General features: G+C 58.5%; 2 protein-coding genes across 9 annotated transcripts; both read left to right on the top strand.

The window, feature by feature from the left end:
• Positions 1–229: 229 nt before the first annotated feature.
• On the top strand, positions 230–7338 carry DMWD (DM1 locus, WD repeat containing). Of its 3 annotated transcripts, XM_019629491.1 has the most exons (6): positions 230–670; positions 1874–2056; positions 4239–5516; positions 6372–6446; positions 6566–6632; positions 6787–7338. In XM_019629491.1, exons 1-5 carry the CDS (start codon positions 248–250, stop codon positions 6593–6595), a joined length of 1989 nt encoding a protein of 662 aa, XP_019485036.1. In that variant the 5' UTR covers positions 230–247; the 3' UTR covers positions 6596–6632; positions 6787–7338. The 3 variants fall into 3 exon arrangements, with proteins under 3 accessions (XP_019485036.1, XP_019485038.1, XP_019485037.1); XM_019629493.1 differs by lacking the exon at positions 6566–6632 and having other exon boundaries at positions 6787–7336; XM_019629492.1 differs by lacking the exons at positions 6372–6446; positions 6566–6632.
• Positions 7339–8354: 1016 nt separating this feature from the next.
• DMPK (DM1 protein kinase) lies at positions 8355–18668 on the top strand. 6 transcript variants are annotated; one of them, XM_019629499.1, is made up of 17 exons: positions 8389–8709; positions 10230–10243; positions 10491–10540; positions 11036–11122; positions 11382–11465; positions 11567–11662; positions 12249–12397; positions 12752–12845; positions 13131–13337; positions 13420–13680; positions 14351–14436; positions 15655–15766; positions 16489–16655; positions 16744–16841; positions 16991–17037; positions 17345–17434; positions 17784–18668. In XM_019629499.1, exons 1-17 carry the CDS (start codon positions 8531–8533, stop codon positions 17934–17936), a joined length of 1974 nt encoding a protein of 657 aa, XP_019485044.1. In that variant the 5' UTR covers positions 8389–8530; the 3' UTR covers positions 17937–18668. The 6 variants fall into 6 exon arrangements, with proteins under 6 accessions (XP_019485041.1, XP_019485042.1, XP_019485040.1 ...); XM_019629496.1 differs by lacking the exons at positions 10230–10243; positions 10491–10540 and having other exon boundaries at positions 8355–8709; positions 11031–11122; positions 13420–13665; positions 17349–17434; XM_019629497.1 differs by lacking the exons at positions 10230–10243; positions 10491–10540 and having other exon boundaries at positions 8355–8709; positions 11031–11122; positions 13420–13665.
• Positions 18669–18945: the final 277 nt, after the last annotated feature.

Raw genomic sequence — 18945 nt, 5'->3', positions numbered from 1 at the left:
CCCCGCGGCCAACCACACGTCGGTCTCCAGGTACAAAGGCCGCGCCCACCTTTTCGCCCAGCCCAGTCCCCAGAACCGTTACCCGAGTGACGGCCGGGGCTCGTCCCGCCTCCCGACCCTGTTGCCTATCGAAGAGACGTCGCCCGGGCGACGATCCCACCTCTTCCGGCGCGAGTCCCGGCTTCCGGCAGGGGGCCCGGCGGCGGGCGGCGGTCCGGTAGCGGCGGGGCCCCGGGGGGCGCCCAAGATGGCGGCGGGCGGCGCGGAGGGCGGCTCGGGCCCCGGCGCCGCTATGGGGGACTGCGCGGAGATCAAGTCGCAGTTCCGCACCCGCGAGGGCTTCTACAAGCTGCTCCCTGGCGACGGCGCCGCTCGCAGGTCGGGTCCGGCTTCCACCCAGACCCCGGCGCCGCCCCAGCCGCCGCAGCCCCCGCCGGGCCCTGCCTCCGGCCCCGGCGCCGCGGGCCCTGCATCGTCCCCGCCGCCCGCAGGCCCCGGGCCCGCGCTGCCCGCCGTGCGCCTCAGCCTCGTGCGCCTCGGGGAGCCCGAAGGGGCCGGGGAGCCTCCCGCCACGCCCGCGGGGCTGGGGGCCGGAGGAGACCGCGTCTGCTTCAACTTGGGCCGCGAGCTCTATTTCTACCCGGGCTGCTGCCGCCGTGGGAGCCAACGGGTGAGCAGCCTGCATCGCGGGGTCCTGGGTGCTGGGAGGATGGGGTCCCTAGGTGATCCCAGAAATGTTAGGGTCCCCGAATTGGTGTGGGGCCCTGAGATAGTCATCCTAGATGTGATGGACACCCAGGGGGAAAGGGTTCTTGGCGGCAATGCAGGATTCTAAAAGGTGAGTGGAGGCCCCCCGGGTGCTGGGGCATCCTGGATCGGATGGGGAATCTTGAGATCATGAGGGATTCTCCGGTTATGCATGGGGGTTATAGGTTGATGAGTATTCTGGAGGTGATGGGGTACTGCAGATAATGTGGATCCTGCCGGGTTCTGGGTGGCAGGCATTCCGCAGGTGATGGGGAATCCTGAGGTGATGCAGAACCTAGGGGTATTGCAGTCTGGGGGTGTTGGGAGGTGGTCTTGAGATTTGGGCAGCCAGAGGTCAGGATTCAGGAAGGGATGGGGGGCTTAGAGGTAATCCCAGAGAAAATTGGGGTTATGGATGTAATGAGGCTCTTGGAGGAAATAATCTCTGAGCTGTTGGGAGGTCTGGAGATAATGAGAGCCCAGAGGGCACATACTCAGGTGTCTCTACAGCAATGTAGGTGCCAGAAGAAATGAGACCCTGGGAGTTTATGGTGATTCCCCAGAAGTGATGGGGATCCTGAGATCCTGAGAGCCCAGAAGAGATGATGGTATCTAAATGTGGGGGACCATGAGGTTTAATGGGTCCCCGAACTGTGATGGGCGTCCTGAAATGTAGGGACTCCCAAGTGAAGGGAATCCTGAAACATTGGGCTTTAGAATCCTGGGGATTTGGGTGAGCCTGCATTTGGGGGGGCTTGGAATATTGTGGTGCTGAGACCCGGGGGAATTGCTGAGCTTACAGAACAGGACTAGAAAGGCAGCAGCTCAGGGATTATGGGGACCCTGAACCCAGGTGCTGTGGAGGGGTCCAACTTCGGGGAGACGCTGTGGTCTTATGACAGGGGGTGGGAGGGGGAATCCTTTCTGTCTTTTGCTCTACGCTGTCTGAGATTTGGGTCCCTCTTCCTATTTGTGGTCGCGTTCTCCCCCACCCTCACCCATCCACCTACCCACTTCCCTCAGGGATTTAACCCTGCTTCCTCTTAGTGGTTTACCCCAACCTCAACACCCTCTTCCTTCCTCTCAGTGGTAGAAGCCATTAACTCCTTTTCTCCCACTACTCAAGTCGATTGACCTCAACAAGCCAATTGACAAGCGGATCTATAAGGGCACCCAGCCCACCTGCCATGACTTCAACCAGTTCACTGCTGCCACGGAGACCATCTCCCTGCTGGTGGGGTTCTCAGCCGGCCAGGTGCAGTACCTGGATCTCATCAAGAAGGACACCAGCAAGCTATTCAATGAAGAGGTGATTTGGGGCCCCCTTTTCACCCACCTGCACACTGTTTGCCATGAGACTGCAGCTACCTAGGGAGCAGTGTAGACCTGAGGGGGACAGGATGAGAGAGAGCAGGAGGATGGACTGACAGCTATGTGGGATGGGTGACAGCAACTAGTGTGATAGCAGCTAATTATGACACTAGCACCCACTGTGCCCAGGCCCTGTGCTGTGTTAGCTGTATGCTGAACACATTACTCCTGGAATTTTCATCAACCAATGGGTTAGGAATTGTGGTGCCCATTTTGCAGATCAGAGAATGGGGGCTGGTCACTGATTGGGACTTGTCTGAAGCCAGAGCCTCTACTCTTCAAATTCTGGGCCCTGTGGGCACTGGACTCAAATCCTTACTATACCATTTTACTCACAGTGTGACACTGAGAAAGTTACGGTGCCTTCCTGAGCCTCAGTTTCTTTACTTTGCAAAATGGAATTCTTACCCCTACCTCACTGAGGACTGTTGTAAAATCATGTGTGGAGATTGCTTGGTCCTGGGTGGACTTGGCATGAGAGAAATTGCCAGCAAGCAGCCTTATCCATGGGCAGGGTAACTACTCTTGTCCTGTGTCTCTTTCTCTGTTCAGAGGCAGTGTTCCATCTATACAGAGTGCGTGAATGGCAGAAGGGAGTGAGTGGAACAGTGAATGGATTAAAAATGTCCTAGCTCATCCATTTATAGAATATTTACTGAGCATCCATTCTGTGCCTGGCGTGTTCTCAGCACTGGGGATGTCTCCTCTCAGTGAACAAAACAGAGGGCCTACCTTTGTGGAGCTTTCATCCTGCTGGGGAGACGTTTATCAAATCAGTGAAGTGTGCTGTGTGTCAGAAGGTGCTGAGTGCTGTGGAGAAAAATCCAGCAGCGAGAAGGGATGGGGAGTGCTTGGTGAGGTGTAAATAGGGTGGTCAGGAAGGGCCTCCCTGGGAGGTGACATTGAAATGAAGACTTGAAGAAGACAAGGAGGGTTATCGGCGGAAGGACATTCTGAGAAGAGGGGACAGCTAGGACAAAAGCCCTGAAGCAGGACATGTGGCCAGAGCAGTTCTCGACAGGGAGAGTGGTAGGTGGGTTCTGAGACATCACTGGGAGGGGCCAGGTCATGTAGGCCTGGAAGGCCGTGGAAGAGACTTGGGCTTTTAGAGCCTCTTCCCTGGGTTCACCTGAGCCATAGACACAAAAATAGTTTGATTTGATTATTTTCTAAATTCTAAGAATGAGAAGCAACTTAGATAACCTGGGGAAGTCAGTTTATTCTTACAGTAGGTGCCTAAAGGCGCTGGGACCTAGCTCTGTCTGGAGCCCTGGTTGAGAAAGGCTGCCATGGTGTTCAGGGGGCAGGCACCACATGTCAACTCACATTTTTTTATTATTTTTTATTTTTAATTTTTTTTTAGCTGAGCCATCCTGCCACCTGTTGGCAGCTCAGCTGCTGCTCAGCGCGGGCCAGGACTCGAACAGCTGTTACTCAGAGCTCAAACTCTTGAGCGAGCTCTTAACTAACTGAGCCACTCGGTCGGCCCCCAACTCACATTTTAACAACAGCTCTCTGCAACTGTGTAGACAATGGACATGGGCAGTGGCGGCCTGATGGCCATTTAGGCTATTGCAGGGTTGATGGTGCTGGGACCAGGGTGGTTGGAGTCAGGTTGGGGGTGAGCATGTTCTGTGTACAATTGAAAAATTGGGTGTGAATTGTGCGGAGAAAAGCAGCACAGATGAGCAGTGGGTAGGATGGGGTTGTCACTCACGTGTCCAGGAAATACTTTCTAGGCGCCTTCTGTGCACAACTCTGCTCTGGGTCTAGAACAGTGAACAAAATAGACAAAGGTCTTTGGAGGAGCTGATGTCCTATGAATCAGTTTGTTGCCTTAAGCCTGACATAAAGATGGTGGGGGGCATTAGACAAATAGTTCTCTGGGAGGCAGGACTGTCCTCCAAGATGGGACATGGAGGTTCCACGGAGCCCCCATGGTCACTTTACAGGTAGCCTTTCCCCCACTGTGTTCCCATGCCCATTGGTTTCCCTAGAGTCGGGGCCTCTCTCCCAGGAAGCCTGGGCCACATTGGACAGCCTCCTGGAGAACCAGGTTGGTGAGGAGGCCTGCCAGGGACTGATTTCCTTCTCTCAACCCCCATGGTCTCCCCTGGCAGCGGCTGATCGACAAGACCAAGGTGACATATCTGAAGTGGCTGCCTGAGTCCGAGAGCCTGTTCCTGGCTTCACATGCCAGCGGCCACCTGTACCTGTACAATGTCAGCCACCCGTGTGCCTCGGCACCGCCCCAGTACAGCCTGCTGAAGCAGGGTGAGGGCTTCGCCGTCTACGCTGCCAAGAGCAAGGCACCCCGCAACCCACTGGCCAAGTGGGCGGTGGGTGAGGGGCCCCTCAATGAGTTCGCGTTCTCTCCTGACGGCCGGCACCTGGCCTGTGTCAGCCAGGACGGTTGCCTGCGCGTCTTCCACTTCGACTCCATGCTCCTGCGGGGGCTTATGAAGAGCTACTTTGGGGGCCTGCTCTGCGTGTGCTGGAGCCCCGATGGGCGCTACGTTGTGACGGGTGGTGAGGATGACCTGGTCACCGTGTGGTCCTTCACCGAGGGCCGCGTGGTGGCCCGTGGCCATGGCCACAAGTCCTGGGTCAATGCTGTAGCCTTTGACCCTTATACCACGAGGGCTGAGGAGGCAGCAGCCACCAGTGGCGATGGGGAACCTAGTGGCGAGGAAGAGGAGGAGGAGGAGGAGGCCGAGGCTGTGGGCCCAGGCTCGGGAGGGGGAGTCCCACTGTCCCCGATGCCCAAGGCCGGCTCCATCACCTACCGCTTTGGCTCAGCCGGCCAGGACACGCAGTTCTGCCTGTGGGACCTCACCGAAGACGTGCTTTACCCACACCCACCCTTGGCTCGCACCCGCACGCTCCCCAGCACCCCTGGCACCACACCACCTGTGGCCAGCAGCTCTCGGAGTGGCGAGCCAGGCCCTGGGCCCCTGCCACGCTCACTGTCCCGCTCTAACAGCCTCCCTCACCCGGCGGGCAGTGGCAAGGCGGGCGGCCCAGGCGCGGTGACGGAGCCAGGCACACCATTCAGCATTGGCCGCTTCGCCACACTCACGCTGCAGGAGCGGCGAGACCGGGTGGCCGAGAAGGAGCACAAGCGCTACCACAGCCTGGGCAACATCAGCCGGGGAGGCAGTGGGGGCAGCGGCAGCGGGGACAAGCCCAGCGGCCCCGTCCCCCGCAGCCGGCTGGACCCAGCCAAGGTGCTGGGCACGGCACTGTGTCCGCGCATCCATGAGGTCCCGCTGCTGGAGCCCCTGGTGTGCAAGAAGATTGCCCAGGAGCGGCTAACGGTCCTTCTGTTCCTGGAGGACTGCATCATCACTGCCTGCCAGGAGGGCCTCATCTGCACCTGGGCCCGGCCAGGCAAGGCGGTGAGTCGGCCACTCTGGCTAACCTGGGACCCAGGAAGAGGCAGGTGTTGGCAGAGGGCTTTGTCACTGTCACAGCCTCTAGCCCTGTGGGGTGAGGGGAAGCTGGCTGTGAAAATTGTAGGATCTCAGAAAAGCCCTCTCATATTAGAGTGAAAGGCTCCAGAACCCTTGGTGACAGCAGAGAGGGTCAGATAGAAGAGAGAGCTGGAAATGGTGGGAATCATAGCCAGCTGTCAGGCTGTGAATGAGCTCAGCATGGCCAGGTCTTACCACTTGTTACTTGAATCTGGATCTGTATTTCTATGGATAATACGATTTTTAAATGAATCTCTTTGGATATTGTGGGTCAACCTTTATGGGCAAGATTGAGCCTTGGGCCCAGGTTCCGGCGTGGGTCTGGACTGTTGGGGTCCGAACCCACTGTTGGAGGCACGGACTGTGGAATCCCAGGCTCAGGATCCAGTCCTGCACTGCCCCCTGTGTGACTTTGGGCAAGTCCCTGGTATCAGACCTCTGTCACCACTTAGGACAGGGAGGCTTGAAGATGAGTGGGGGGGATGCGCCCAGCTTCTGCGGTACCCTTGGGGTTCAGGAAAACCCTCATCGGTGGAGCACAGGCCTGGCACCTTGTAACTTTGGAGCTGTGGGCTCAGATGCCTGAGCTCCTCCAGGTCTGGGCTTGGGTGCCCAGATTCCAGGTCTCAGGGCCATGGCTTGGTTCGTCGGAAGAGCGGTTTTGGAATCATAGGGTCCTGTATCCGTAGAACTTACAGCACAGTCTCAGAGCCTCAGCAGTGGGGCATTGGGATTTGGGGAGTCTGGCAAGTCCTGAAGGAGACCCCTGTATCTCCCTAGTTCACAGACGAGGAGACCGAGGCCCAGACAGGGGAAGGAAGTTGGCCCAGGTCACCCAGCAAGTCAGTGGTAGAGGTAGGACTGTCCCTGAGTTCTTTCCCCCCAGAATCTCAGGACCCTTCCCTCAGTCAGAAGGGGACCCCAGTTTCCCTGTTCCTCCCCTCCTCCACCCCTACCCCATCCCCTCTACTCAGGATCACCTGAGGACTTTAATTATTGTATAAAAGTGCCGCCTGCTGAGACAAGGAAGCTAGCGGAGATGTAAGTTCCTGAGCCTAGAGCAGCGCCTCTGTTGGGGGGCGGGGTCTGGGCTGAACTGAAGGGCAAGGCCAGGGTGGCAGCAGCCTGCGGCTCCGGGCTGGCCGGAGCCCCAGGTGGTCTCTAACCCCTCTGTCTCCCCTCTCATCTTCCCCAGGGCATCTCCTCTCAAGCAGGCAATTCCCCAAGCGGCACAGTGGTGTGAAGCCATGGATGTCGGGGTCCCCCACCCCCACCCCGCCTCCTAGCCATAACCTTCCCTGCTGACCTCATGGATCAACGGATTAACAAGACTAACCATGACGGATGGACTGCTCCGGTCCCCCATCCTGCACAAATTTGGGGGCAGAGGGTCCCCAGACTGGCCCAGACCCTGGGGGGATGTAGTGGCCTGTGTGGCCTCAGCCTTGTCCCCACCCACTGCCAAGTACAATGACCCCTTCCTCTGAAACATCAGTGTTAGCCTCATTCCTGTCCCCAGCATGTGACTGGTCACTCCGGGGAGGGGAGAAGCTCCCCACTCACAAGAGCTCTGCCATGTGCCCCTCATTCGTGGGCAGGGCAGGGGTGACCCACCCCTCCCCTGGCCCTGCCCCCCCCCCTGCTGTTGTTTGTGCTTTTGAAGAGTGTTAAGTTATGGAAGCCCTTTGGGGCCCTCCCTGTCCCCCAGCACCTCTTATTTATACTAAAGCTCCCTGTTTTCACAGCGTAGCGTCTCTGTTCCCTTCTTGGCAATGTGGAGGAAGTATGTGTGTACTTTCACTGCGGTGCTAGATCAATCCACTTTAACCAAGGCCAAGCCCTGCCTCCCCCCACACTCACCCCTCCTGCCCCCTTTTAATAGGAAAAATGGAAGGCAGGAGGAGGGACATACTCAGGGCACCAGCCAGCCCTGAGCAGGTCCCCCTCTTCAGAGTCCTCATTGGGAGTTTTCAGAGTGAAAATGCCCAAACTGTCCAAATCCAAAATTACAGGGTCTCCCCAGATGGGGTCCCACAGGCAGCTCCCAAGGCCCAGAGTGAGTGGCCTTGAGCACAAGTCTTCACCTCCTGCTGTCTCGGGGCCTGGCTTGCCTGGCCTGCCAGAGACCATAGTTTCCTCCCGGAGAACTGTCCGTCCTGGAAAGGACAACGAGATCCCTCCTGGCTGGCTCTCCCTTTCCGCCCTCCACCCCCCGAAATGTTTCTGTTTCTAATCCTAGCCTGGGCAGGAATGTGGCTGCATGCCAGGGGCCAAGGAGCTATTTTGGGGGCTCCTTTGCCTCCCCCAGGCTTTGGCCAATGGGTCACCCCTGGTCCTGGCTCCTGAGGGCCTCCCTTCCCGATGCTCTCACCACCCCTTCCCCACCTCCTGCCAAAAAAAAGCGTCAAGCAGAGGGCCTGAGGGCTAAATTTAAACTGGCCCAAAGTCTGAATCTGGGGCTGAGTCACCCGCAAAGCTGTCCTGGCCTCCTGTCCCCCTTCCCAGGCCTCACCCCTTTCTCCTCCCCTCAACTCCAGGGCTTGGGAGGGGTGTTAACCAGGTAACTCTGGACCTCAATAGGCCCCTGCTGGGGAATGGGAGGGCTTGTTTGGTCTCTGTCACACCTGTAGCATTCCTCTGTGCTCCGCCTTTTTATGGGCTGGGTGTGTATTCCAGCGTGGAGATTCTCCACGCCCCTAATCCACAGGAAGCGCTCTGGGGGGCCTGGCTTATCAGGGGTTAAGGCAGGGAGGCGGGAGGGGGCCGGCCAAGGGGTGGGGAGAGAGGAGGAGGCCTTCGCAGCCCGCAAAGAGAAGTGGCCAGAGAGGCCCAGGGGACAGCCAGGGACAGGCCGACATGCGGCCAGGGCCCCAGGGCCTGGACAGGGGCTGCCAGGCCCCGTGACGGAGGACCCCGAGCCCCTGGCCCGGGGAGGGGCCATGGTGCTGCCTGCCCGACATGTCAGCCGAGGTGCGGCTGAGGCGGCTCCAGCAGCTGGTGCTGGACCCCAGCTTCCTGGGGCTGGAGCCCCTGCTCGACCTTCTCCTGGGCGTCCACCAGGAGCTGGGCGCCTCCGACCTGGCCCAGGACAAGTACGTGGCCGACTTCTTGCAGTGGGGTGAGTGCCTGCTGGCATGGGCTCCCCCACATTGGGAGGGTGAAGGCAGGGTAGAGGCAGGAGATGCAGTTGGGTAGCTTTTGGGGTGTCAGGATAGTCATGGGGAAAGCTGCTCATTCAGGGGCCCAGAGCTTGTACCTGGTTCCTGGGGTAACATGCCCCTACCCCTGTGCCACCCTGACCAGGCAGAGTGGGGTCAGCAGAGTCCAGGGCAGCCATGACTCAGAACCATGATTTGGGAGCCATGGTAGGCTAGGCTGGGAACAGTCTTTCATGGTGTCCCCCCTTGCATCTCCTTCCCAAAGTCTAGGCCTAGGGACATGCTGGGAGCCCCATCTCCTAGAACTCCTCCCCTCACCCCCCCCACACACACACCAAAATGGGCTCTGTGGCCTCCACCCTGGTTTTCCACAGCAGGGCTAACAGAAGGGATAGGATGGGGCAGCTGCCAGGGGTGCGGCCGACAGGCAGGTGTTCGGCGCCAGCCTCTTCAGCTGCCCCAACAGGTGCCCAGGCACTGGGAGGGTGCAGTGACTCAGGCTGGCCCTGGGGAAAAACCAGCTCTGCAGACCGGCACCACCCATCACCCACTCCACCCCTTGGATGAAGGACCCCTCCCCCATCATTCTTGGTCCCTCCTAGTCTGCATGGGTCAGCCTTAAACTCCCCTCCAGCTCCCCAGGTCCTTTCATTCTAGTTCATGACCTCCACCCTTCTGGCTGTCCCACAGAGCCCCTTCTTGCCAGGTCTTTTCCTGGAGACAGGTCCAGAGGGAAGATGCTACAACCTCAGCCTCCTGTGTTGAATGCGCCCATGCTCTCCTGGGCCAGGACTCAGGCTCACTCAAGTTTCTGTCTGACACCCTGCCACTGTACCTCTACTGATCTGTCCTTCAGTGACTTGCTCTTGGTCCTTAGGCTCTGTGTGTCCCTAGCTCTCTCCGTTCCTGTTTGCTCTCTCTGCCTTCTCCTGCTCCCTCTTTTCTCGTGTCCATCTCTTTGAGACTCAGGGCCTGCTCCTGTCCGTCTACCTCCCATTTTGAAGATAGGAAGGTGGAGGTCAAGGGCCAGGCCACTCAGCCTCTGGAAGAACCTTTTCCCCACTTCCCCCCAGCCCTTAGCAACTCTCTTAGCCCCCCTTTTGCAGTGGATGAAGTTTGGCTGGCAGGGTAAACTGAGACCGAAGTGGGGGCAGGGGTCTGGCTCGCCCCTGAGGAGCACTCCTTTTGTGGCCCGAGCAGCATCCTGCGGCCCCTCCCCTGTGGGCTGCCAGGGCGGGGGAGGGGGCCTGGGTTCCCGCTGCCTTAAAAGGGCTCAATATCTTGGCTCTCTCCTCCCTCCCCCGTCCTGGGCCCTGGCTGGTTCTTCCCTGCCGGCTCACGCTCCCCGAACCCCGTGGGGGCCCCTCTCTACCCTCGGTAACCCACTGTATCTCCCCTCATTCCTACTCGTACCATCCCTCTCTCCACTCTGCCCCCCCCCCCGAGGTCCCCAGCGACTTCTATCCCCAGGGGGGTCCAGACCTCCCTCTGTGTGTCCCTGAGTCTCCTACCTCCACTCCCGGCCTCCCCATTCCCAAACTGCCCTGTTTAACATTCCTAGCTGTAAGACCTTGGACAAATAACTTCACTTGTCTGAGCCTGGAGTCCCCATCTGTAAATAAGGGATAATAATAAGAGTGCTCCTCCTGGAGTTGAGAGGACAAAGAACACTTGAACCGGCCTGGAGCTCAGATGCAGTCACTCTCTCCTGGTTCTCTTGGCCCCCTGCCCCCAAATCCAGTGTTTCCCCAAAGTGTGCTCCAAGAGCCACCTGATTCTCTGAGCCTAGAGGCACTGGATAAAACTGCATGTTCCAAGACAGACTGGACGAGAGAAGCCTGGAGTGGGCCAGCCTCTCCCCATCACTCTGAGTGGGGGTGGCGGCCTGAAGCCCAAGGAGTTCTGGGCCTATTCTTCCTGCGTTCTTTAGGGCCTCCTTTCTGTAGACGTGCCTTCCTCCCCACCATCCTGCTCCCACAAATCCCTCTGGCCCAATGCCTTGTTCAAAAAAGGGGTTCCCAGGTATCCCACCTCTCTCTGTAGGAGGGCTGTTTTGTGTTCACAAAACCTCACACAGTGTGTGGGAAGCCTTTGGGAAGCAGACAGTCTTAAAGGGAGGGGCAGAGGAAAGGAGACATTGAAACTGAGGGACAGAGAAAGGGGAAGACGGAAAGACAGGAGAGAACGATGGGCAGGGAGACTGGGGGATAGAGGGTGGGACTTCCTCTTCTCCAGAATCAGTCCAAGTGACCCTTGGTTCTCATTGCCCCCCGCCCCCCAGTGGAGCCCATCGCGACAAGGCTTAAGGAGGTCCGGCTGCAGAGGGAAGATTTCGAGATTCTAAAGGTGATCGGACGCGGGGCGTTCAGTGAGGTGAGCCCTGAGCCGCGGAGGTTGCTCCGCCTGGTGGGAGCCTCGACTTTTCGTGCCTTGGAAGGGAGGGAGGAGTTTGGGGCGGGGCCTTAGAAATTGATGAATGAGTTTAGAACCTAAGACCAGCAGGGGAAGGGGCGGGACTTGAGACCAGTGGGCGTGGTGTGGATGGTGGGCGGGGTTTAGGGTGGGGCGCTGTATGAGCCAGCCTGTTGGCGCCTCGCCACCCCTGCTCTAGTCACCCCGTTTCAACCTCCAGGTAGCGGTGGTGAAGATGAAGCAGACCAGCCAGGTGTACGCCATGAAGATCATGAATAAGTGGGACATGCTGAAGAGAGGCGAGGTGAGGCACAGGGCTGGATGTGCAGGTCGCTGAGCTCCCCCAACCTCTTCAACCTCCCCACAAGCTCCCCCAACCACTTCAGCTTCTCCCATGCCTCGCAGGTGTCATGCTTCCGCGAAGAGAGGGATGTGTTAGTGAACGGGGACCGGCGCTGGATCACACAGCTGCATTTCGCCTTCCAGGACGAGAACTACCTGGTGAGCTCCAGGCCGGGTGACTAGAAAAACGGACCCCCATCCCTGAGGCTATCAATTAACGAGGTGGGGTCAGGGAGAGGAAGTCCTAGGGTGGGGGAGCTGCCTCGAAATGCCCGTGGGAATCTGTGTGGCAGGAACGGGCTTTCTTTCTCAGGATGGTAGATGTCCCTTACCACCTTTTTTCCGGGCTGATTCTGGGGGGCTATGCAAAGCTGCCGCCGCCAGGGGATTCTTACCTGGAATGGGAGAGCTCTATAGAGTCTGTGTGTGGGCCACTGGGCAGGGGGTATCTGGGCTATACACTCTGGGCATTGGGAGGTCTCTGGGTTCTTTTTCCCTTTCTCTGTGTGTGTGTGTGTGTGGGGGGTACAAGTGAATCTCTGCCCAGTGACATCCTGGGAGAATTGGGGGCGTTTTTTGGTGGATTTATCAGATTTGGCCTGGGAGATCTCTGGGGCTCTCTCGGTGCTGGGACTGCGGGGTCTCTCTGCCCAGGGATGGGGCGTCTCTGGGAGCCTTTGTCACAGGCTATCAGCAATAGGCATCTAGGGGGCCTACCGACTCTCCATGACACGCCCCCTCCCAGTACCTGGTCATGGAGTACTACGTGGGCGGGGACCTGCTGACGCTGCTGAGCAAGTTTGGGGAGCGGATCCCGGCCGAGATGGCGCGCTTCTACCTGGCCGAGATTGTCATGGCCATAGACTCAGTGCACCGACTGGGCTATGTGCACAGGTGGGCGCTGCAGGGGCTGAGGGGCGGGGCCCGAAGAGGGATAGTAAACCTTGGACCCCAGAAGGGTACCTCGTAGGTTGGAGCCCAGAGGGGGCGGGGCCTGGAAAGGGACCTCACTGGTTGGGTCCCACTGGAGACAGGGCCTGAGGAGTTGGGTCCAGAACTGTAGAATCCACGAAGGGGCAAACCCTGGGAGGTGAGGCGTGAGGACAGGACCTGGAGGCTTGGGAATTGGAGAGCCGGGTCCCTAATGGTGGGGTCTGAGGCGGTGCTGCCTAGAGGAGTGGAGCCTGGTGAGATGGTGGGAGGGAGACTGACTTATACCTCCTCCCCTCCCCTCTTCCCTCTGCGCAGGGACATCAAGCCCGACAACATCCTGCTTGACCGTTGTGGCCACATTCGCTTGGCTGACTTCGGTTCTTGCCTGAAGTTGCAGGCGGATGGAACGGTGAGCGGTGCGCCTGCCCACCGCAGCCCACCAGTGAGGGGTGGGGTCAGGTGTGGGACCTGAGGTGCAGAATGAGGGGGCGGGGCTGAGGCGTGCAAGCCTAGCTAGGATGGAGGCAGGACTAGACTTGGAGCGGGAAGAAGGAGGCAACCCACGCCTAATTGTGCTTGGCTCCTGGTTAGAAGAGGCAGGGGGTGGGATTAAGGTCCAGGGGCGTGGCTAGGTGAGGGTAGAGCCAGGGCTTGGAGGGGTCCGCTGAGCCACGCTCTGGTTCTTTTGGCTCAGGTGCGGTCGCTGGTGGCTGTGGGCACCCCAGACTACTTGTCCCCAGAGATCCTGCAGGCTGTGGGCGGCGGGCCGGGGTCCGGCAGCTACGGGCCCGAGTGTGACTGGTGGGCATTGGGCGTGTTCGCCTATGAAATGTTCTACGGGCAGACGCCCTTCTATGCCGACTCCACGGCGGAGACCTACGGCAAGATCGTGCACTACAAGGTAAGCAGGGCCTTAGGAGCCCCTAATCTCTCCACCCCTGTTCCCAGACTGACATCCCCGCTTTCCCTCTTCCTTGGAGCAGGAGCACCTGTCTCTACCGGCTGACGCAGGGGTTCCTGAGGAGGCTCGAGACCTCATCCAGCGACTGCTGTGTCCTCCGGGAACACGGCTGGGCCGGAATGGAGCAGGTGATTTCCAGAAGCATCCTTTCTTCTTTGATCTTGACTGGGATGGTCTCCGAGACAGCGTGCCTCCCTTTACGCCGGATTTTGAGGGTGCCACCGACACATGCAACTTCGATGTGGTGGAAGATGGGCTCACTGCCATGGTGAGCGGGGGCGGGGTAGGTACCTGCGACCCCTGCTCCCCCATCCTTCCATAAAGTTGGGGTTAGGAGGGTGCCTACCTCCTGAGGTCCTGAAATCATTTCTTCCCCAGAGTACCTCATCTGTGCCCACCCAGTGCTGGGAACCCAGCAGTGACCTAGACTCATAGTCCAGTGGGGGACACAGACTTGTCCCTAGACAATGACATCCCAGAGAGATCAGGCCTGAGATGTGGGAATGCAGGGGGCAGAGCTCCTGACTCAGCATGGAAGGTCAGAGGGCTCCCTGGAGGAGGGGGCTTTCTGAACTGAGACCTGGAAGGAGGCAGAAAGGCACCAAAGAGGCATCTTCCTTCCTTAGGCCATCTCTCTCTCAATGTTACACAAACTACCCTGGAATGCTTGCTCAGCCATGGTGCCTTTATGCTGGGCACTGCTGGGGACACAAACCAACCAAGTCAGTCCTGGTCCCTCATCCGCTTACAGTCTGATGTGTACAGTGATACTATGGCAAGTGCCCTGAGGGAAGCAGCAGGACACAATAAAAGAAAACGATAGAGAGGATACTTTAGATAGGGCCCCAATTAGGGTGGGATTTTGGGGCCACATTTAAGTCAAGACTGGGAAGGGATGAGAGGCCAGCCCTGATAGCCAGTGGTCATCTCCCATCTGTGCTTCTCTTGTATAGGAGACACTGTCAGACATGCAGGAAGGTGTGCCACTGGGGGTCCACCTGCCTTTTGTGGGCTACTCCTACTCCTGCATGGCCCTCAGGTAAGAGCTGACCCTGTACAGCCTGTGAGGAGAGGGCTGGGGGTGACAGCCTCCAGAGGGTTACTGTATTCTGGCCCATCAGCACCCACTAGAATTGCAGGATCAGTCTTGGAAGCTTATTGTCTTGGGACCAAGGAGTCTTAGGAGCTCAGAGTTGTAGGACCTTAAAATCTCAGACTATAAGTACCTTGAAATTTCAGATTCAATTTAAAACCTCAGAGCCACAGACTCGTACTTCCAGAATGTTCCAACCTTACACTTAGATTTCTAGTACACAGTCATGGGACCCCAGAATCTTAGAAAATAAGTTTAGAATTTTAAAATCAATCTTAAAAGAACAAGAACTCATTGAATCACAGACATAACCATAAAGCTTTTTAAAAACATTAATTCTACAAACAATACAATTGCTTGTCACAAGTAAATTATAAAATATGGGTAAGAAAAAGAAGCCGACCATCAGCGATGGCCCCGGGGTCATAGGTGTGCTTACATGTATTTAACCATGAGAACATGCTGTACTCTAATCTGTTTTGTCACGGGACAATGTATTGCAAACACCATTTCTTATGAATGAACTACAACCTGGTCCTGACCCGCTATGTATATTCTCCTTACTGGACGCGTCAGGACTCCGTTAGCCCGTCCTCTCTGTTGTAAGCCAGGCTGGATGAACAGCCACAGGTTGGTCTGGGCGTTAGATCCCGCAGACATAGTTCCATGAGGGGATTGCTGGGTTGCTCAGGACATCCACCTTTATTGCCATTTCGTATTTGTAGGGCGCGTCTGTCCCCCTCCCAGCAGCTGGGTGTGAGGGGCGTGTGGTGATATTTAGAGTCACAGTCTAGGGATACACACCCAGTCTTAAGACCATATCTTTGGAGGTGGCCAGAGCTGAGCAGAGTCCCCTTCACTGGGTTCCCCTCACTCTCCTGAAGCCCTAAGGACAGGGGTGTACAAAGGTAATATGGAGAGGGAGGAGATGAACAGACCCTAGAACATGGGTGTCTGGACCCCAAGTTCCCACAGAAGATGCAGAGAGGGCAGCTCCCAGTGGTAGACCTTTTCCTTTCCAAAAGACCTGTTACAACCTGGCAATTTGTTCCCTTCGCTCTGCCTCCCCCCGTACCTCAAATCATGGGGTCTTTGGTCTGGCGGCCTGTGCCCATAGGCTAAGGAATCCTGGCCCTCCCCCCCTCCCCCTCTTCCTCTCCCCAGGGACAATGATGTTCCAGGGCCCACGCCCATGGAACTGGAGGCTGAGCCATTGCCTGAGGCACCTGTGCAAGTGCCCAGCCTGGAGCCCACGGTGCCCCCACCAGAGGAAACAGTGAGTCGTTGGAGTGAAGGACAAATCCCAGAGAAATGGCAAGACTTCCAGGGTAGTGCGTGCCATGGTGCACTAAGCCCTCTGGGAGCCTACTCACAGGAAAAGGGAAAAGAGACAACAAACGTTACTTCCGTCAGAGATGATCAGAGGGCACTGGAGGGGGCTCTCTATGGAGGGGAAGTCCCGGAGAAGGAAGAGGACTGCCCATGGGAAGAAAAGTACTCATTGGTTAGCAGAGAGAACCTCCAGGGCAAAGACCCTGAGGTGGGAACCAGCTGGTTTGTTCTTGAACAGGGAAAGGAGGGTAGTGAGGCTGAACTGTTCCAAGGAGAACGGAGGTGGAGAATGAGGGGAGGGGAGGCTGCAGAGGCCAGTGGAAAACAAACCAAACAGGGCCTTGTGGTGCAGCAGGCCTTCTCCTGAGGGCACTGAGGAGCTGGAGAAATTTTGAGCAGGGGAGTGACATGGTCAAGTTGAGTTAGTGTTTTAGGAACAGCCCTTTGGTTCCTGTGTGGAAGGTGAATGAGAAGGGAGCCAACTAAGGCTGGAGACCAGGGCAGGGCCTGGGTGCTTGGGATCATTGCAGGAGCTGTGGGGATTCCAAAAAGATCTAGGGATGGGGAAGTAGAAGACAAGAGAGGATCCCAGGCTTGGAACCTATGCCCAAGTCTTGAGTGCTCCAGGAGCTACAGGCAACCCTAAGCTGGGTTCCCATATGCCAGGCTGAAGCGGCAATTCCAGCGGCAGTTCCAGCGGCCATCCCAGAGGCTGTGGCAGCCGAGGTGACCTTGCAGGAGCTCCAGGAGGCCCTGGAGGAGGAGGTGCTTACCCGACAGAGCCTGAGCCAAGAGCTGGAGGCCATCCGCACAGCTAACCAGAACTTTGCCAGGTCGGGGTCGGGGCACAGGGGCCTGTTGCTACCTTTAGCAGACTCTCTCCAAGATCCCAAAGGGCTTATGGTCCTTACCTCCCCTCAGTCAACTCCGTGAGGCCGAGGCCAGGAACCGAGACCTGGAGGAGCATATTCGACAACTGCAAGAGCGGATGGAGGGGCTTCAGGCGGAAGGAGCGGCAGGTGAGTCCCTCAGTTGCCCCCTTTCCCGAGGGCGCTGGGGGAGGTTGGCCCGGACACCTGGGGGAGGGCAAGGGGCCCAGGCTGGGGCACGCCGCGCCACCCCCTCCTCCATCACTTCACGCGCCCACGCCTTTCTCTTCTCCTTCCAGCTGTCACTGGGGTCCCCAGTCCCCGGGCCACGGATCCACCTTCCCATGTAAGACCCCTCTTTTTCCTGTGTCAAGCCTGCTGCCCCCTCTGCAGATCCCGTCCCTTGGTCCCGATTTAGGGCTCACCCTACCTCTTTGGGGTTCCAGGCGGCAGACACCCTCTGTTCAGCCCCACATCTACCAAATCTCCCACGGTTCAGGCCTCTTGCCAAATTCCGCCCGGGATCTCCCTCGATTCCCTCCCCAATCTCGGCTTCCCTTGCTGTCTTCGCCCTCCCACTCCCACCCCCCACCCCGCCGAGGCAGCCGGCTGGGCTGGGCTCCGATCGGGTCACCTGTCCCTTCTCTCTTCAGCTAGATGGCCCCCCGCCCGTGGCTCTGGGCCAGTGCTCGCTGGTGGGGCCAAGCCCCATGCACCGCCGCCACCTGCTGCTCCCTGCCAGGGTACGTCCGGCTGCTCACACCCGCCCGCCAGGGCAGCCGCCGCCACGCCCCCGCCTTGCTCCACGCACCCCAAGCCACTCGGCTTAGCTGTGCATCTGCGGGGCTTGGCAGGCGCGGAGAGGAAGGGTGCTCGGGCAGCCAATCAACACAGGCTGCTAGGAAGCAGCCAATGAAGAGTTCGGACCAGATTTGAGGCTTGCGAGCTGACCAACCACAGCTGCCCGTGCTGTCAAGGGCGGGGCGGGTGCAAGGAGTATTGTGGACCCACCTATGAGCGTAGGTGGGGCGAATCCCAGAAACCAATCAGAGGCCCATGTCGCCGGTGCTGATCCCACCCTCTCGCCCGCAGGTCCCTAGGCTTGGCCTATCGGAGGCGCGTTCCCTGCTCCTGTTCACCGTTGCTCTGGCTGGTGCCGCCGCCCTGGGCTGCACTGGGCTGGTGGCCTGCGCAGACCATCTCGCCCCTGTCTGGAGCCACTCAGGAACCGCCTTCGCCCCCTGAACCCTAAAAGCCTACCCTGCCCTCCACTGGGGCCCGCTGGAGGGTTGGGTGGCCAGGGCTCGGCCCAGAAGCTACTCCCACCGCCTACCTGTTCACACCACTCCAAGCGTGGGTCTCTGCCCCAGCTCCAGCCTTATGATCCAGGCTCGCCCTCTGGCGGCCGGGGAGGAAGGAACCGGGCCCGCGGCCCGAGCACAGGGTTCAAGGGAGGCTTGTAGCCGGGAATGCTGCTGCTGGGTGGAATCTCGGGTCACTTCCTTCCTCTGGCCTGGCTGAGGTCGCGACGTGGACGGGCAAACTAGTCTAGAGAAGGTAGCAGGGCCAGGGCCCAGCCTTCCGTTTTTCACCTTCCACGCACCCCTACCCACATCGGCTCGAACACCACAAATCCTTGTGCATGAGGCCCTGCTCTCCGGAGAGCGTTCTCTTCCTGCAAAGAACGTCTAGTGCAAGCCCCGCCCGCTCTCGGGAACCGTTCGCTTTTGCCAGCCCCGCTTTTTCGGGGCCTCACGTGCGCTCCTCTCGGATGGCTCCTCCCGCCTCGGCGGTTTCGGTATTTATTGACCTGTCCTCCGACCCACTGACAGAATCCAGGACCCCAGCACCCTAATCCACGTTTTGGATGCACTGAGACCCCGACATTCCTCGGTATTTATTGTCTCTCCCCACCTAGGACCCCACCCCCGACCCTCGCAAATAAAAGGCCCTCTCTCATCCGTCCAAAGCTCTGAACTCTGTAGTGTCTTTGCGTTGCGGGATAGGGTTGCTCAGTGGGCCAATCAGAAGGCGAGTGGAGGCGGCCAGGCTTTGGCGGGGAGCTAGCGGGCGAAGTGAACGAATCAGGGATAGGGGTGGTACTTAAGGGCGTGCCTCCGGGATCCGACCAATAGCATTAGGCGAGCAACCCACCCAGAGACACCGCCCCTTGTCCAGCTGTGGCCCAGCTGTGCCACCCGAACACCGGGAAAAAGTGGGCTGGGCGGGTCGCGCGCGCATCCATCTTCTTACC

Source organism: Hipposideros armiger, unplaced genomic scaffold (assembly GCF_001890085.2).
Source record: "Hipposideros armiger isolate ML-2016 unplaced genomic scaffold, ASM189008v1 scaffold_859, whole genome shotgun sequence".
Lineage (NCBI taxonomy): Eukaryota > Metazoa > Chordata > Mammalia > Chiroptera > Hipposideridae > Hipposideros > Hipposideros armiger.
Note: the sequence above shows the minus strand (reverse complement) of the source record. Positions and strands in the feature narration are given on the sequence as shown.